An 18,978-nucleotide genomic window follows, 5' to 3' on the forward strand; every position below is an offset into this window, starting at 1 on the left:
TTCTAACTTTGTATGTTTATTAGTTTTCAACACATAATAAACAGTTACTATGTACTGAGATTCATGGATCATGGATTTCTTTTGCATTACAATTGCAATTAGATTTGTCCTATGTTTTAAAATAAAGTTTCAGTTCAAAATGCAAATTTACTTTTAACTGAAGAGCATTAGCATTAGCAAACCTGACATATGAACTGATGAATTGATAAAAGAATCGGATGCATAGTAATTACAGTATAATAATATAATATATAATATACTACAGGATTAGCTGTTTTTATTCTTAATAAAACTCCATGTGACAATAGGTTACCTACATAATTGCAGCATACACTTTTGCATGACCTTATTTTATTTTCTTCCAACTTAGAGGTTAGCAACAAATGTGTCTTTGGGCAAGACTCTTCACTCACCGTGCTGTAAGAATGAGGTGTGAGTGAGGGATTGTTAGTAGTTGAAAGAGGCCTGTGGCGCAGATGGGCAGCCTTATACAGTGCCATACCTCAGGGCAGCTGTGGCTGCATATACAGTATATACATAACTCACCGCATCTATGTGTGGGGTGAATGCATTATAGCAACAGTGTAGCGCTTTGAGAACCAGTCAAGCTTGTAAAGCGATACAAATGCAAGCCATTATTATTGTTAACATCCTTTATCTCGACTTTATTTATTGACAATATTAGTAGTATTTTGCATTTTAGATCTGACATTTTAATTTATGCTGGCCAAGATAAATAAATAAATCTATATTTTGAAATATGAGGCATATGAGGCCTTGTTGCACTTGAAAGAGTTACCTATTTCAAGTCTAGTCTAAAGCATTGTTTAGGTTTACAGCTGCTTTTTATGTAAGTTAGTCAGTCTTGTTTGACTGATAAGCCTCGGCCAATGACACAATGGTATTGATCCTTGCAAACTGTACTCTGTTTATTTGCATTTGATCCATTACCGTGGACTTTTAATATTTTCACCACCAATTGAACGCCTGCATCAGAACCTTTTCATCACAGTCTTGGCAAAAAGGTTGTAGGTCACAGGCGTCCTAAAATGACCCCAGAGGTTGGTGGGGGTGGCCGGTCCCAATGACGAGTTTTGACCAATCACAGCCCAGCACGAGGGTCCCCAGCTCTGCTTTCCCAGGGCCCCAAGATATTCATATATGTTAATGACCTTAACCTTATTGATCGTGGCCGAACAGCCTATAACCTCTGGCCATGTGGAGTCCAGGCCAGTGCTAACCTACACATACACACACCACATCAGTGAGTCTGCACATTTCACAATAGGAGAGATAGCAGATAGCCTTCTCCTGTTTGTAAACAATGCATTGACATACGTAGTAACTGAATGAGCAGCAGGGGACACCGTAAAAATGCTTAGGAAACCCCAACATAATGCTGGCAAATAAATAGGTTATGGTGGTTTGTCATAGTCTTGTGAGTTTTGCTATTATTGACACATTACATACAAAAACAGTTGGTATTATAATTTAATACATGCAGCGACAACTTTGGCTAATTGACTCTCTCCCCCTAGTCAACTTTCACATTATCTAACAGCTTCTATTTCAACCAACGTTCACATCTGTCTTGTTTACTTCCCATCAGAAATCTTTAATAGCATCATCTAAAAATCCAAACTATCGAGTAAACACCTTACGAGACACTATAAACAACATGCTATTGGTTTGGCGACGGGCGATGTGAATTATGATTTCGACTATAAGGATTGAAATGGTTAAATCAATGCTCGGCAGTAATCCATAGATAATTACACTTGGCTCGTCTTACTTTGATTGAATATTGAGGAGCGCAGATGCATCTTAAAAGTCATTATTCAACTTGGGGAGAAAGGCGCGCGTTGGATGCACTAACTGCGATATTGTGTTTGTTTTACCTGAGTTTTTATATGGCTGTTTCTGCTGATGCGGCAGGCTTGAAGTCCCAGCTGGAGCCCATTGTATGACTATTGAATGAGAAGGGGGGGTGAGAGGGAGGGAGAGGTGGAAAAGAGAGAGAGCGAGTTGGAGAGTGGAGAGGGTCATTGTCAAAAGGTATGGTCGCCTGATCAATAGTGGAATTTATTAGGCAGCTGATGGTCGGCCATCAATATCTCTTCATAATTACCAGCTTCTGTGTTTCGGAGCAGATGCTGTCCAATGACCTTTTCCAATCACCCCCCATCTGACTGATAATTCACATTGGGTCCACATATAGTGTAGTATATGTTATATATATCTGAAAAGAACAAGCAAAACATCCATGTTAGAACACAGCAGTTAAGGGGGGCAAAATAAAGCCTAACTTCCTCTTCAACTTCTACTGCTACTTCTGCTAATATCACAGCACCCTGTCAACCTTCAGAGTGTTACAATTATCATTAGACCTCTTATTAATACAGTAGGCCTCTTATTGCTATTATTGTTATGAGGCCTCTTAGTCGACTAGGTCTATCAGTGTCAAACTGTGCATAAGGACAATAATTCAGTTTGATTGCCCCGTGTAAGATTTATGATGGAGAGTAATAACAGTCTAAATGTACTGTACAGTAAAATATAGGCCAGAGAAAATATTATGTAACTTTCAGGTATGCTAGACCACAGCAAAAAACATTCTTCTGGTGCAAGGGCATAGGTGTGAGCAAAATGAACGTTTCAGGTCTTTATGGCAGTGGACTGGACATATTTTTGGGCCTTTGTAACAAATCTGGATAAATCATACAACTGGCTATGTATGCACTGGTCTGATTGTTTGAAATGACTGGATCGCGAAGGAGAAAGATCAAACAAATACAAAGATGCCTACATGCAACACATTAATTAAGTAGGCTACAATAATGTCTAAAAATGACACGTGTATCCCAATAAAAGAACACGTTACGTAAAATGTGCACGTACAGAATCATCTTCTATGGCTAGGTCCAAGCTGAATTTTACCACCTTGCCCAACGTGTTCGCTGTTACTTCCTGTGGCCCCTGTCTGGGGTCCCATGGTGCCGGAGGATTGTGCCGTGACTCGCGATGTGCGCATGCGTGAGGGGCGGGATGGAGGGGGTGTGAGGGTGGGTGGTGGGGGGCAGCAGGGACCCCTGTCCAGCGCTCGGTGTGGTCCTCGCTCACAAGTGAATTGGGGGATCTGCGGAGAGCACGCCGGACTGGAGAGCGGAGGTTTCCGTCCACGGTGGAAAATGACTGAACGCAGTGGATTATAATGGCAAAATTTAAAATGAAACTTGGTCCGCGGTGGCTTCTTTTTGTTTTGTTTGTACCTTTATCAGGTAAGAGTCCGGATCGCATGTTTTTACTCTTTATCCTCAGATCCAGTCCATAGTTGTTGATTGTGAAGGGATGGTGAATGCGCGTTTAGCCTAAGATTTGCGTACTGCTATTTCTATGTGATGGACTGATAACAATAATGGAGCAACAGCATATTGGTTGCTTGACCACTACGATGTTACTTTGAATACAGTAATGGTCTTATTCCTTGTCATTTCTATGCAATATTGTCCATATAGTGAACCATTTAGCAACCAATATAAGCTATGGTTTAAACAGTTTCATAGAGACTGGAGCAAAGACAGATTGACACTAATAATAAACATCTTTTGGATTGTTATGGTTGACAGATCATTAATGTGTTCACGCCTCTGGATTGAAAATACTGAAATTCTTTATCTGTTTGAGATACGTCACACCATCATTTAACATCATCTTAATGTAGCATTGCAGAATAGCAGACTACAGTGTTATAATCATCTATATAGACAAATATAGGGGTCCATGCATAATTTGTGTCGTGTATATAAGTGCCTGATGTAAGTAAGGTGATCTAGCATACCTGACACTGTGTTTTCTCTCCAACAGGGGTTGTATGCTTTAGCGAGTTGTCCTTCATCACAGAGCCCAGCGATGTGATAGTTTTACCAAAGGATCCTGCTGTCCTGGACTGTCAGGCCCATGGGCATCCTCCAGTCTCCATCAAGTGGCTTAAGAACGGAGTACGCCTGAAAGAAAGCGAGCACGTACACTTTCTGCCCAACGGCTCCTTGTACCTACCAAAGATAAAAGATGCCGCTGAGGATTCAGATGAAGGATTCTACCAGTGCCTGTCCCAAAACAAATTCGGAGCTATCCTAAGCCAAAGATCACGACTGACTATCGCAAGTAAGTGCAGAGCTTTAAGCGTGATATACTGTCAAATCAGCGTAGGTTGACATTGACATTTTTTGGTACCACAGGACTTAAGCAGCTTAGCGTTGTCTGAGGTTTTCACATTTCGCACTGAGCGGGGTGTCAGCGTGCAGGAGGCATCAGAATGGCATGGGTTATTAACCTGGAGATGGGAAGCAGATGTACCAAGTGTTGGCCATTTTTTAAAGAGGAAAAACCCTTAAATCTTTGTGTCTGTGTCACTGAAAGTTGTTCTGACCTGACAAAATTGGAGTTTAAATCAGTCAGTTCAGTTATGGGCCCGTTTTAAGAGACAGTTACAGGTAGATGGAGAGTCAATCAAGAAGCCAATAAAGAGCCCATAAATAGAAAAGCCTAACTTTACTACATGAGTATGTTTTGCTAGCAGTGCCACTTGTTTGCCTGTAAAAATGAAGGGAACACTTGCATAAACTTTAAATGGTCCACTCTCTCTCTTCACAGTTTAGTCGTTTTTTAGGCCCTGTGTCTCTAACCTCTGAATGGTCTGCTACCCAGAGGAATCTCTCCAAAGCCATTTGCTTTTTAGCTTTTGTTTGGAGTGGCCCTGACTGCCCCAGAAGAAAAGCTGAAGGTCCAGGGCATTTGTTTGTCCATGTATCAGTGGACCGGACAGCTGTGTCCATTCAATAGGCCTCTCTTACCATTGAGTCTCAGGGTCTTTGAGGGCATATCCCATGGCTGCAGCCATGGAAACTGGTGCATGATCCGAAAATATTGCATTTGACATTGACACTGAATTCTGACTTTGGAGAAAGTGGAAAGTTGTGGGAAGTTTGTTTAGTGGTTAATTGCAATAAGCTACTCTGTGATGTTGTGCTCTATGCTATGCTTGCAAATATACTTGCAAACTATGCAAATGCAAACAGGAAGTAGCTCAACAGCTCTTAAAATATATCATCAACATCATCTTCAAAACATCCACATTTTGGTATCAGACATGTGACATGCTAAAACAGGGACACAAGTTTTGCATGGTAACTTTATGCTTTATCTCATCTTCAAAAGTCAAGGTTGGTGTCCAGTCTTTTGTTGATAAAAGGGTTAAAGGTTTTGGTCAACTGCAGGCTGTGGCGGGGCAGAGGGCAGTGGAGGATGGGCCGGCTTTGCGCTCCTTCTGTCCAGGGGCTCCAGGGGTCATGGGTCATCGGGGAAAGGCTTTTGTGATGTCAGGGCCCGCTCCAGTTGGGACGGCCTGCTGTTCTCTGCACCCCCCCCAATCCCTTTCACTGGATCATTCCCTCTGTTGACGTGTCGACCAGGGGCCTTTTGTTGAAGACTTGCTATTTTGTCATATGAGTAAATAGCCCGATCCAACAGGGGGTTGTTTTGAACTTCAAAAACGTTCTGTCCTGTTATAAAGAACCATGAACTTTAAGATTATAATGCCAGTCAGTGATGTCCCAAAATGCAGAGTTCCTTAGACAAAAGTTGTAATAATTTAGTCTGAAGGCACATTTTTTCCATTTATTCTTGAAACATCATGAGTATTTGTCTAACAAATTGCACATTAGGCATAGACAAAACCAAATCATTAAAAAAATAGATAGAAAAAAAAGTGGCCCTTTCTGGAATGTAATTTAATATTAGGTAGCTTTAATATCACAAAATAATAATTTGAATATACTGTACTTTTCTATCATGTTTTTATGACTTAAAAAGGGCAACTCCTGCTTAAACACAAAAGTACAAGACACAAAAGGCCAAAGTCTTCGATCTGAATCTGAATCTGAGTTTGGGTTGAACCAGAGTGGACAAGGGGCTGTGGTGAACTCTGACCTCTGTAGGGAAACCTTTATGCTGTTTGACCTAGACATTGATTTCTTCCTTATAGCAGAGGTGGCCATATCACCGGCTCGGACAGACTCCTCCCACAGTTCACACACCATGAAGGCAGATGTTCAGGCCTTTCTCATTAGCTTTTCAACAACATGCAGTTTCTTGTATATCATCGTAGGTGATGTTCAATGACAACCATTCAGCTTTCTCGTGACGGGACGGAAGAAGATGACATTTTAATGTATCAATAGAAAAAGCAGACAAAAATATTAAGGTGGTGGGTTCTCTTCTGATGTTTGGGAGCAAATCTAGATCTAAAAAAAAGTAGAAGTTCTATCAGAAACCCCTTCACCTATAGAAAATTACTTCACTCACTAGTAAAATATTATGCAGTAAAAACCTACATTGGCCCGAAATACAAAAAGAACAGCTTCTTATACCTTAAATTAAATTTGCCCTACTAATACTCTACTAATGCTCTACTAATACTCATATAGACAAGCAGTAAGGAGGGGCTGTGGAACATTATTAAGTCCTGTCCTTTGGTAGTAACCCGTTGCTTGATCGGGCTTCCCAGTCTATCTCTGTTTTATTGATAACACAAAATCCCAAATGAAAGGAGAGCTCTTGCGTACTGATCCCCCAAAGCCAAGGATTTGAATATGGAGCTTCAGCTGGAGACCAGCCCATTGATTTCCTTTAACATGATATTGACTGTCTTTCTGTAAGTGAGGGGGAGGAAGAGGGAGTTTTCACCTTAATGAGTGAAGGTCATTGGCCCATATTTCATGTGCTTTGTTCTCAAGATAATTGCAAATTGGGCTGTGTGCGAGTTTGAAGTCATTATTGATATATGCTTTGAATCTATATGACTATGTAACAAACCATGACTCAGGGAAACGTGGTCAGCTGTTTTTGAGCCAGCACACATAACCTTCTTCTATGTCAATAAGCAGCATGTAGCAATGGGCATTTTAGTCAACAAATTAACAACTAATGTAGTGGCAGGTTTGGAAAAGCATTTGCACTTTGGAGAAATGAAATGGAAACTTTTTTTGTTAAATGGTTCTAATTGAAGTACATGGTCAACTATAAATTTGTCCCTGAACCATGTAAATGAACACCATTTCTTTTTGTGTGTGTGTTTTAGGTGTTGAGTATGATCTGCAGGTCTCGGTTTTATGTAGATTGGATGAAATTAATTGGTTTTGCTCCTATAACATTGCATCATTCATTGTCACTGGCATTGATCCATTGATTTGCTCAGCTGGTTGGTATGACTGGCAATATAAGTCATCTGCACTCAAGCCAGATCCTCGAGTTCGCCTGAGAGATCAATGCTTTTTTCATGAGAACCAGTTTATATCAATCACAGTCTAAGCAGGGACTGTTTGATGCAGAGCTGTTTAAGTATTTCAATAAGTTCATTCATAACAATAATGTTTTCATTGGACCAACTAGACCAAGTTATTTGAAGGTTTACAATAGCCTTGTTTTGGTTCCGACTTATATACTTACTTATAAGTATGAGTATTGAGCCCTGTTTTTGTTACAAATTTTGTGGCTAATTGTTAATTTTGTGTTTTGGTCCTTATTCAATCTATTTTTTTGTATTACTTTTCCAGGAATTTCAGAGTTTATCACCCATCCAGTGCCTATGGTGGTGACCGAGGGCTCAGTAGCGCGGTTCTTCTGTGCAGTGGCCTCCAACCCTCCAGCCACCATCACCTGGGAGCTCAACCAAAGCACATTACCACTATCAACAAACAGGTACGGGCGGCTCGGCAAAGGCCTTTTTCAAGTTTTATTAACACTTTAGAGTAGAGAAACTTGTAACTTGGAAAATTTGAATGAATAGTCCAGTAGTGTAATCATTTGAAATGCATCTTATTGTTTAGGATCACTGTTTTGCCAAATGGAGTCCTCCAGATCCACAATGTTCAACTGGAGGATGCTGGTCAGTACCGGTGTGTGGCAACAAACATTGGTAGCAGACTGAGGAGCAAAGAAGCAACGCTGACTGTTAATCAAGGTAAAACTAATTTGCTGTTTTACTTTCATATGTATACAGTGGGTTCAGAAAGTCTACACATCTTTTTTCCTGTTCACCTCCTATTTGTCAGTCTCCTATCTGAATCGAACCTACTGTATGCTGGATGATTTCTTTCTAACTTTTGCCCTCTTGCTCTCAAGTGACAGGCCCTAAACCCCGCCAAAGGCCCCGGATCATAGCTGGACCGCAGAATGTCACAGTGTCCCTTCACCAGACTGTCGTACTAGAATGTGTGGCCACTGGGAATCCCTGGCCGATCATCTCCTGGAGCCGCGCTGACAGTAAACCCATTGACGTGTACAACGCCAAAGTCCTGGGGAACGGAAACCTGGTTATCACCGATGTCAATGTCAAGCACAACGGGGTCTACCTCTGCAGGGCCACCACTCCCGGGACTCGAAACTACACCATCGCTGCAGCTAATCTCACCGTCCTGGGTAAACCTGAACCAGATGAAAGATGACCACGAGACTCCGGGACTTCCTGCGGTCTAAACATGCTCTCTTGTGTTTTAGTGCCACCAACCATTGTGGAAAAACCTGAAAGTCAAACTCGTCCGAGAGCAGGGACAGCGAGGTTCATGTGCCAGGCTGAAGGGGTGCCCCCGCCCCGAGTCAGTTGGCTCAAGAACGGAGAAGAGGTCCATTTGAACGGCAGGATTAAGTTGTACAACAGGTAACTTTTTCAATATGAGACTACCAGTGTAAACAAAGAGCTATGTTCTTATGTTCTTTTGAGTGTTATATTAATCCTATTTATTCCTGACCCATAGTAAATTGGTGATAACCCAGATCATCCCTGAAGACGATGCCATCTACCAGTGTGTGGCAGAGAGTGACCAGGGCTCAGTGCTGTCCTTGGCTCGACTTATTGTGGTCATGTCTGAGGACAGGCCTAGTGCACCCAGAAACATCCATGCTGAAACCATCTCCAGCTCAGCCATCTTACTGGCCTGGGAGAGGCCACTCTACAATGCAGACAAAGTCATTGCTTATTCCATCCATTATATGAAGGCTGAAGGTGAGATGGACTAAACCATGAGAGTGTTTGTAAGTCACCATAGCAAAATGATAAAATATAAACAAACTTGAACAGCCCAATACACATTGTGGAGTTGAGTTCATACTTGAACTAGTTAAAGGTGTGAAATATACCAGGGGAAGATAACAACAACAGGCTATTGGGCTCCCACACATGTGATTAGTTTTCTTGGTGAAGGCCATCTGTTGTTGCTGCACAAAGCAGAGGTCAAGGAGGACCTAGAATGGCAACTTTGCTCACATAACAACAGGCTTAGTCATTCCTTTGTCCACTCTACACTCTGCTTCATATACTTAAAGGGACAAGACAACGTTTGGAGAAATTCACAAACATGAGAACGCATTTAAGCTGCAAACATTCAGTAATTTATGCCTGTTTTAGCAGTAAACACTTATTGATGTTGAAGCTTTTAGGGGCTCTGCTTATCCTACCTAACTTTATTAACTTGTGTAAACAATGACAATATGCTCTTGAACATCTCACAACATGCTTAAACCCTGTCATGTTGAAATTTATCTTAATTTGATTTCCTGTCTGTTTCATGTCAGGTCTGAACAATGAAGAATACCAGGTTGTCATTGGAAATGACACAACAAGTTACATCATTGATGACTTGGAGCCAGCGAGAAACTACAGCTTTTATGTTGTGGCTTATATGCCAATGGGAGCTAGTCGCATGTCAGACCAAGTCAGTCAACATACCCTGGAAGATGGTAAGCAAAGAGCGGTGACTTTAACATTCCTCACAGTAAATCACAGTGGTAGTTAGGTTAACATGCATGCAAGGGGTGTGTGCACAGAGTGCTTTCGAGGGGCGCAGAGGGGAACTGGTATGGCTTTTTGGAAAAACAATTTCTCCTTTTTATATACCAAGTGATAGAGTAGACACAAGTCACTATTGTCCCACCCTCAGGATGTAATTATAACTAATTCCTGTTCTCCCCTAGTGCCTCTTCGCACCCCTGAGCTAACCCTGACCAGCCACAGCTCCACTGACATCCAGGTGAGCTGGCAGCCGCTGCCGGCCAAATTGAGCCGTGGCCGGGTGTCTGCATATCGCCTCTCTTACCGAACAGCAACGGACCCCACAGTCACCTCAGTGGAGCTGCCCCAGAACACCACAGAGTACCTGCTGGAGGACCTACAGCCAGACAGCATCTACCTGCTCCGCATGGCAGCAGCGACCCGTGTTGGCTGGTGTGAGCCCTCAGCCTGGACGTCCCATCGCACTCCTAGAACCACAAGCAGCAAAGGTTAGTCCCACTGTGTTCTTTTACTTTGTGGAGTGTCTTGCACCTTAACACTTGTTCAGGTATTAGAAGGTATTGAGGCCGCAGCAGTTGCCCATTCTCCTATTGCCTTGAAGCAAGGGATGCTAAAATGAAAGAGGATGCGTCTACAATTATGAACATATTATTGTTGTTGCACTGCCATCTTACATCTCATGTTTTTGTGAAGTATGAAAATGTTGAAAATAAGTTATGTAAGATGTTTTCATACTAAAAGGCCTCTCAGGCTGATGGAAAGTGGCCAGCATGAGCACAAGAGGTAGCCCTTATGGCATTGTCCACAGTCTTTTTGTTGGTTACCCGGGAACCTTTGCCCTTGGCTGTCAGTGATGTTAGAGCAGCCTCAGTCACGGGTCATAAAAGGAGGGCCTCAGGCGTCTATGTGGGGGAAAGAATAGCTGCTTTTCAGAGCCCTGTGTGTTGCCGGGGGAGGCTGTTTGTTCACCAATGCTAAACTTTTGTGTTTTCCATAGGTTTGTTATATGGGCCCCAAAACAGAATATTCCAGAAATGGTTGACTTGATACAAAGGGAATTGTAAACACACTCCTGGTTGGTCAACTGGCCAGTGGCTGGACTTGTGACAATTCAAGGGAGGTCTTAGAAGTTTGAAACATGTATTTTGAGTGCTAAAGTCAAGGCACTGAAATAGTTCAATCTTATTATGATGAATGTAGATGCAACGTAAAAGACAAAAGCTGTAGCTATCCAGAACAAATCCAGTTGTTTTTGATGTAAACAGGTATTAAATAATGTAACATTTTCTGTTCTTCTTTAGTGCCTTCAGCCCCTATCCTGCAACTGGAGCCTCTGAACTGTACCTCTGTAGTGGCCCGTTGGCAGCCCCCCTCAGACACTGTGCCTGTCCTGGGATACAGACTGGTTTACCATGAGGAGGACCAACCAGAGCAGCCTGCCATCCAGCTGCAAGCTCACAAATTCACATTTACTATCACTGGCCTTGGTGAGTGTGTGAGCAAAATGCTGGTTCTGTGCATATTGTTTTACTTCTTGCTGTCATGTATTTTTCTGCATTCAGTGAAGTTAGATAAGTTATAAAGCGGCTGCAGTACGGAAAGAGCTGATCATATTTGTACTGGTTCATGTTGTAAAGCGTAACAGAGAAACACTTGTGTAAGTGTTTTTAGGCTATAGTCCTATTTCAATTAATGCAGTGACCACTCGTTTGGTCAATTTGCATCTTGGTCTCACGTCCTGATCAATATGGAGTGACCCCATTTCTCTAAGCAGCCCGGCCACCGTTTTCAGGCTCCGGAGGGTCAAAGTTCATAGTCCAGATGTCCCTCCCACCTCCCTTTTCCCATCCCGCCGCTTGCATAGTAATTACCCCAGACCATTGTGTTGTGTCCACTGCCAGACCTGCCCCGTAAGCCCCCAGTCCACGACCCCCTTCTTCAGCTGGACATTGGGACATATTGGGAATACTCCTGGGATTGTCCAGAGCTGGACAGGGGGACGATGACCCCTGACCACGAGACAGTAGAGCTAGACTAGGACCCTGCCCCTCCACCCCCATGCCCCATTTGCTATCCATGTAAATAAACCAATGTGATCAATATGCAATTCACATTATTTTAAGGAGCATGTGGTCAGTAATGATTTTGCATTAGGCATTGTGTCAAAAAAATAAAGACTAGATGACAAGCAAGTACTATCTGTAACAAAATCAGTGTCCTATATACACAATGTCTGGTAAAACATAATGAAAGCAATGCTATGTTGTTTGTAGCGTAAACTTGAGCCAGCAACCTTTTCATTTGCATGCCAGGTAGGCTGTGTGTCTACCTAACTACTACATTCTACAATATGATAGTGTTTATGCCCCTGGCTAGTCAAAGCTCATGTAAATTATCACTATTTGTCATCATAACCGTTAATACATCTTTATGCCTGGCATGACCGTCTTTAAAAAGTATATTTATAATTTAAACAGTGTTACCCAAAAGTTAATTGTAACATTATGACCACAATATTACAGTACAGATATTTTTAAACCCTCAATGATATTGGGACAGTGCACAAGTACTCATGTTTGGGCAAAACCAGTTCACATTGTCACAGTTCGAACAGGAAGTATAAGAGTAGCATTGACAAATTGTAAAATATAACTTTAACTTGTAACAACATTGTAGTTGTGATTTAGTGAACATTTAATGCTCTTCTAAACACTTAAAGCAGACTGAGCCGCCCAATTCCACCGTCCACTGTTTCCTCTGTGCATGTTTTGAAGTTTAAGTCCACAGCTTTGGCCTGTTGGGTTGACCGTGAAAGAGGGGAACAAAAGAGGCCCAGCTCTGTCCCACAGTCCTACGCCCGGATTCCTTCTGTTCTATCTTGGCCTGACCCGCCGACCCCAGTCAAACCCCTTCTGTCCCCTGGGCCTAGGCTCCCAGCAGCTGAACCTGCCCCCACCATGCTAGACACTCCGCCCTCACTGGTCAATACCCATACGCTGACCTTTCACACCGGGGGTATAAAACAAATCTTATCACTCCCTAAAAGTGTCCAAGTTTAGGAGCTGAGGAGAATTTTCAGAGATAAAATGAATGGTTGCAGGCTATACTTAACCAACAAAGTCCACTCACAGACGTTTTTGACTTTAAAAGGCTGTGTGTTCTGCACTGCTGGGCCATTTCATAAATACAAACTTTGGTGTAAAAAATGTGTTTTATTGTATTCAGGAACAGCTTGTCTGAAGCTGAGTCCACACTACAGGGTTTTGTCAGTCTTGAGAGATATGCTGGTGATAAAGTCAGAGATGTCAGATTGAGATGATTTGGGTTTGCACTTTGCACAATGAAGGGTGTTGTGGTTAGCAAGATAGATAGATAGATAGATAGATAGATAGATAGATAGATAGATAGATAGATAGATAGATAGATAGATAGATAGAACTGTTTAGATATAGAGAGAAGGTTTTTTTGTAGTCATTGTGCATGCTTTATTGATCTTGTCTAGTAAAGGCAGCTTTTTCTCATGCTCCTCACACTTGACATCACATGACAAATGAGAGGCCGGGTGACGCAGGAGACCTCGTATTGTCCATCCAAAAGGCCTGGCCAGTTATGACCCCCCCCTGCCCCAGACCTAATCCCCCTCACACAGCTAATTTCCAATGAACATGACGGCTCTTTCTTTCTTTCTTTGCTACCCGTGAGTTTTTAAAATTTTGACAAAAAAAATTGACACATGGTTTATTTGAGATGAGCTCAATGTCATGAAATGATAAATACTGTGTAATTATGTAGGCTACTAATCCTAGAAATGTATTTAAATATGATGAGGTGGTACTAAATCAATAAGCAATTGCATTCATATTTTAGATCCAAGAAGAAAATATCATGTGAAGATCCTTCCTGTGGGTCAAGCTGGAGAAGGCTATCAGACCGACCAAACTGTCACTACCCCTGGATGTCTGTGTAAGCAAATTCCTCAATTTGGATCAAAGGGAAAAGTATACAAACACATCTTTTTAAATGCTTGAAAATATGTGTATGTTTTTTTTATTGTACAGCTGCCAGAGACCAGCTCGCAGCAGCCCCTCCAGCTCCAAATAACATGATTGTTTTGGCCAATAACGCCACCTCAGTGTCTCTGCGCTGGAGCCGTCCTGCCTTCACCTCAGGGAAAGCTGTGAGCTACACAGTCCGCTGCACTCCTGTGGGCACACACAACGCCTCGGCCATTAGATACTTACAAACGTGAGTAGATTTGCAAGCATCTTCTGTGTCTTGTTTCTTTGGTAGAGACGGGAATTAATAAATGCTATATTTCTCTCTGTACATAATTGTTCCTTAAACAAGCTTTTTCTTCATTGCACAGCACCAAGCAGAGCGTAATCGTTCAGAGGTTGAGCTCAAACACTCGTTATGAGTTTGTGGTGCGTCTTCATGTCGAGCAGATGTCTAGCCCTTGGAGCTCTGTTGTCTACCACCAAACATTGCCATCAGGTAACGAACTAAACTGTAAATACGACTGGGATTAAATACTAGTGTTAAATGAAATTAAGCTAAATGCTTTTTTTGTGCAGTGCCGAGCCACCCACCCACCGCAGTCCGGGTCACTCTGATCGAGGATGACACTGCGCTGGTGTCCTGGAGAGAGCCTCCTGAGCCGAACATTGTGGTCTCTCACTACACCATCATGTACGCCTCACAGCAGTCCTGGCTGGCCGGAAACTGGCAAATCATTCAAAGAGAGGGTCAGTTCATTTTGGGCTTATAAAAAACCTGCGCTGTATGTCAATAAAATAACAAATGCCACTGAGCAGGCCAAACATTGTTACTATCAGTATTATTATTAGGTTAATTTAGTTTTCTTTTTGATGCAAACAGGGAGTCACACCATGGCCCTCCTGGAAAAGCTGGACCCAGGAAACATCTACCTGGTGAAGATCTCGGCCTCGAACCAGGTCGGAGACGGACCGTTTTCAAACCCAGTGGAGCTGGCTCTGAAGAGAGGAGGAGGACATCGAAGCAAGAACCCAAGGCATTCAGACACCTTCCCCGACACAACAGGTGAGGATGATAATAAAAGTGTGTGATGTAAATGTGGTAACTATGGCAATATGGAAGTAATCTACACACGTAATACTGTAGTAATTGTAGTAGAATCTGTTTCCATCATTTCATTATCTATTTTAAACTTTTCTTTTCATAATTGTTTTTGTATGTCCAAGTTATTTATCCAATCAATTGCATTTATATAAAGTGGTTATGTGTGTCCTTCACTTCATAACAACACAGCAAAATGAGTGGCACGTCTGTAATGTTTTTTTTATTTGGGCCTCAATTTGCCAATGTTGAGGTTTCCATTTCTATTTAGATATATCACATGCATTCCTTCTATCGCTTTTTAAAACAGTTTCCAAAGTGCTGCTCGTAGTTGATACAGGGTAGTGTTTACACAGTAAATCCTGGCTGTTTGCAGCAACTGTGTTTTCACTCTGCGTGTCTGTTGACGTTCCAGTGTTTTCCGATGGCCTCTACCACATTGACCAGAAGTCTATGACTGGAATCATTGTTGGAGTGAGCATTGCTTTGGCCTGCATCATAATGTGTGCCCTCATCCTCATCAGCAAAGGCAGCCCAAGGTATAAACAGCAACATCGCATCACTGCGTGCAATAAACCATGCAACAACTTGTCAATTTATACTTGAAATGTCATTGTGTAATAGAAAAACGTCCGGCCACAAAGTGATCGCTGTTGGGAACACTGAGGGCTTGAGACCTGGAATGTCTCTCCCAAACGAACGCCATGTGGAAAATGTAGAAGCCCTGATTCCAATGATGAGAGACCGTTTCATAGACGCCAGGGTAAGACTGTGTTTTAGTGATATTCCAGGAAAACATGACAATACAAACAATATACAAAGAATACTGTGATAATAATCATATGACAAATAGCATCTGAAGATAATGTAACCAGAAAATAATGTTTGTTTTTTTTTCTTTTAGGGTGGATCCACAATGATTATAAACACTGCTGGTCCAGTCTCCATGAACCAGAGTAAAAGATGGCTTCTCTTCAGCAAAGAGAGACACAGCACCACTGAGAACGATGTAAGTGCTTAATGTAACAGTGAAGATTTAACTTTAACTTGGTAAATTGTAGTTGTTTTATGCATAACTAAATAAACATTGTAACTTTTTTTTAAATTACATTCTTTTACTAGGTCGAGTGAATAATAATTTCTGTTTCTAAAGTTGCGTTGACACTGTTTTCATGTCCATAGGTTGAGAGCAGAGCCAGCTTATATGAGGCTGGTAAAACCGTCCTGGCGTATGAAGAGCGTTTGGGTTCTGCGCCGCTCCCGCCTTCGTCCCGTGAGATCATCTACGGTCCGCTCCACTCTGAGAGCTCGCAGTCCAGCGAGGGCAGCCAGGAGACTGGAGACTCCGGACACTACTCCAACGAAGTCAGCAACGAAGAGATGAGCAACCCCTCTACCTCCTCCTCCTCCTCCCGAAGCTCCAGGCCCGAATCTTTTGGCTCGCAAGACGACGTCCCAGCCATCTCCGAACTAAAGCATTCGTTTGAAGTAGAAGACGAGGAGATGCTCGGACATACCATACATCACTCCACCTCAAGTGCACCCCGCTGCAGCTCGGAGGCTCCCCATCCTGCCCAGCATTTGCCCCAAGGAGTCTGCTCCTGACGACAGTTGGCCTTGCTTTCCAAAACGACCAGAGTTATGCCACTTACCCTTGCTTGTTCGCTTCCTAAGTTGAGCCTTTCTATCATTAACTGTGGCACAAACGGTCTGGAAGCTGAAGCTGCTGCAGTGGGGGGGGTGGGAGTGCATATTCTCCGGCTCTATCTCAGGATATTGAATGAATGTTTTGTGTAACTTTTATTTCCACTTTTTCTACCTGTTTCGTCTGTGTTTGGTCATTGTCTGTCCAAAAAACAAAGCTCACCTATGATGAATGTCAAGAAGAATGTACTGTTTTTACTGTTTTAAGCTGATCAGGCAAAACATTCTGATAACTGGACCTGGCATTCTTACAATGCACTCTACAGTCTGGCAAATTTAGGTCAGAACATGCAATAGCTTCTTCAGCAATATGAGCCCCTGTCGCCCACCAGTTAAAAAAAAGCTACAGGATCTTAATGTTGTGCCTGATCAGCATACATTTCATTATATTTTGTGGCCAGTGGAGCAAACGTTTGGGAGTGGAGCTCTTAAGACTGATTTATCTACCTCAGTTGTTTTTGTACACTACTACCTCCTTTTTTACCATATTGTGCAGTGTTATTATTCTCTGAAACTCAGGGACAAGGTAATTATTATTATTTTTTTACCATGTCTTTCTACCTCTAGAGGATGGAAATATTTCCAAAGAGGGTTTTCATACTTTGAACTGTCCCAGCTTTACTTTTGTGGTTGGAAGAGCTTTTGTTACACTTTTTTTTCTCTCTCTCTCTCTTTTGGTGTATGTTGTGGAAAACAAAACAAGTGCATTAGATATTGCCAGACTACTTCGAGCTTTAAAATTATACTGAAGTGTCTGGCACAACACTGCACTGAACTTTAAAGCTTTAACATGGCCTTACTATTGAAACGGCTTCGGATGCGGAGATCCAAAGACAGGAAGAATTGTACCCAAAGAGTCTGATGATGATGCCTTAGATATTTTAAGGCAACCAAAAAATAAGATTGTGGGTTTAAACATTTGCCAAATATTGTTCTTCCTTTTCTTGCCAAATATTGTACATTTTTTCCGAAGATGGACTGAAAATAATGGTTTAGGTGCTTTACTTCAGTGTATAACTTGAATGCTTTATTCTGGTGAGAGCTTTAGCGCAGGTCCACTTGACTTGTGCCCCATTTGCCTTCGAGACCATTTGCTAAACGCAGAGGTGATGCCGATGCTATTATCCAAAGAGTTGTCTGCTTCCTCATACGGTTATATGGCTTTTCATTTAGTCGTCTATTAAAACAGGGTGAAAGATTTTGACAACCGCTCATGTGCAGATGATGCTATATATTTGTTTTGGAGAGAGTCATCTGCAATCATTGAGCAGTTTTATCGTAATGGGGAGGAATTCTTTGTTTCTCCATAGTATTTTTGTCCAGGTGCGACAATGAAGGATTCTGACTATCAAAAATGGAAGACCCTATGTGTGAACAGCAACATAATCAATTTTTAAATCTTTGTAATACAAATAATCCTAGCCAAAGAAATGTAAAAGTCTCTGTTTATTAGCGATTTTCTTTGGTTTTTGAATTATTTTCATTTAAAATTTGCGTTTTAAATGATTTTTGGATTTGTTACTAGAATAAGGCATAGGTGATTAAGGCTTGAGATATCATAAGCTGTTTTGCTGTATTTGTCCACCATGAGGTCACCTGAATGAAATTTTGGTTGCAAAGAAATATTTGATTTTAGTTTTAGTTTGCTATTGTGAACAAAAAAGTTTCCCATTTTCTATATGGCTTTTTTTCTAAATTATTTGATTAGTCCCATATTTTGTCTGTGATTGCTTATTTGGTTCCCTCATGTGAATTTGCTGACTTTACTCAGGTGCCAAAAATATAGACGTAGAATGTAGACTGAACTGTTATTATTTATGATTTCTACTTTTGAAAACCAAATACATCTTTTAATGCAAGTGCGCAACAGGTTATTTTAAAAGTTGTAATGTTGCCACAGACTTTTTGATACTCTCAAGATCATCACAAATTTTAGAAAATAAAATTATCTTGGAAAAAGTTTGGTACTGTCTCTTTGTATATGAATTTCAAATGCTGACGATATGCCCACACATAACAAGCATAATGTCAGATACACACTATGCACGTGGTTTCTTATAATTATAGTTATAATGAAAAACTATAATTTTTTCTTACCTATATAATTATAGTTATAATTATATAGGTAAGGGAACAGGCCACAGTTCTTCCATACTGAGATATGTTCTTACCTGAGCTTAGACGAGTTGATACGTAGCTGGTGTTTGTGCGTGCACGTGGAAGAACTTGGTTGCTAACTTCATCCCAGCTAGGAATACATTGGGAGAGGCCAAATGCTAATAACATCTTTGGGTTTTTTGCGTGACTGAGGGCACGCGCAAAGACCAGAC

At 41.7% G+C, this 18,978-nt stretch overlaps 2 protein-coding genes across 2 annotated transcripts in view; one reads left to right on the forward strand and one right to left on the reverse strand.

Annotated features, from left to right (window-relative positions):
* LOC306971319 (cingulin-like protein 1) overlaps nucleotides 1-18,978 on the reverse strand; it is a gene marked incomplete at its 3' end in the record, with an annotated part of 137,063 nt that overhangs the window by 54,373 nt on the left and 63,712 nt on the right. The window lies entirely within an intron of this gene.
* Nucleotides 3,148-17,163, forward strand: prtgb (protogenin homolog b (Gallus gallus)). Its single transcript, XM_079567974.1, has 19 exons — nucleotides 3,148-3,278; nucleotides 3,865-4,164; nucleotides 7,614-7,758; nucleotides 7,887-8,020; nucleotides 8,182-8,478; nucleotides 8,557-8,716; nucleotides 8,814-9,061; nucleotides 9,631-9,795; nucleotides 10,030-10,335; nucleotides 11,149-11,334; nucleotides 13,715-13,810; nucleotides 13,906-14,092; nucleotides 14,214-14,341; nucleotides 14,422-14,592; nucleotides 14,726-14,908; nucleotides 15,360-15,483; nucleotides 15,569-15,707; nucleotides 15,849-15,953; nucleotides 16,127-17,163. The coding sequence occupies exons 1-19, from the start codon at nucleotides 3,212-3,214 to the stop codon at nucleotides 16,547-16,549; spliced, it is 3,564 nt and encodes a 1,187-aa protein (XP_079424100.1). The 5' UTR covers nucleotides 3,148-3,211; the 3' UTR covers nucleotides 16,550-17,163.

This window comes from Gobius niger (assembly GCF_951799975.1).
Source record: "Gobius niger genome assembly, chromosome: 12".
NCBI classification, from domain to species: Eukaryota; Metazoa; Chordata; class Actinopteri; order Gobiiformes; family Gobiidae; genus Gobius; species Gobius niger.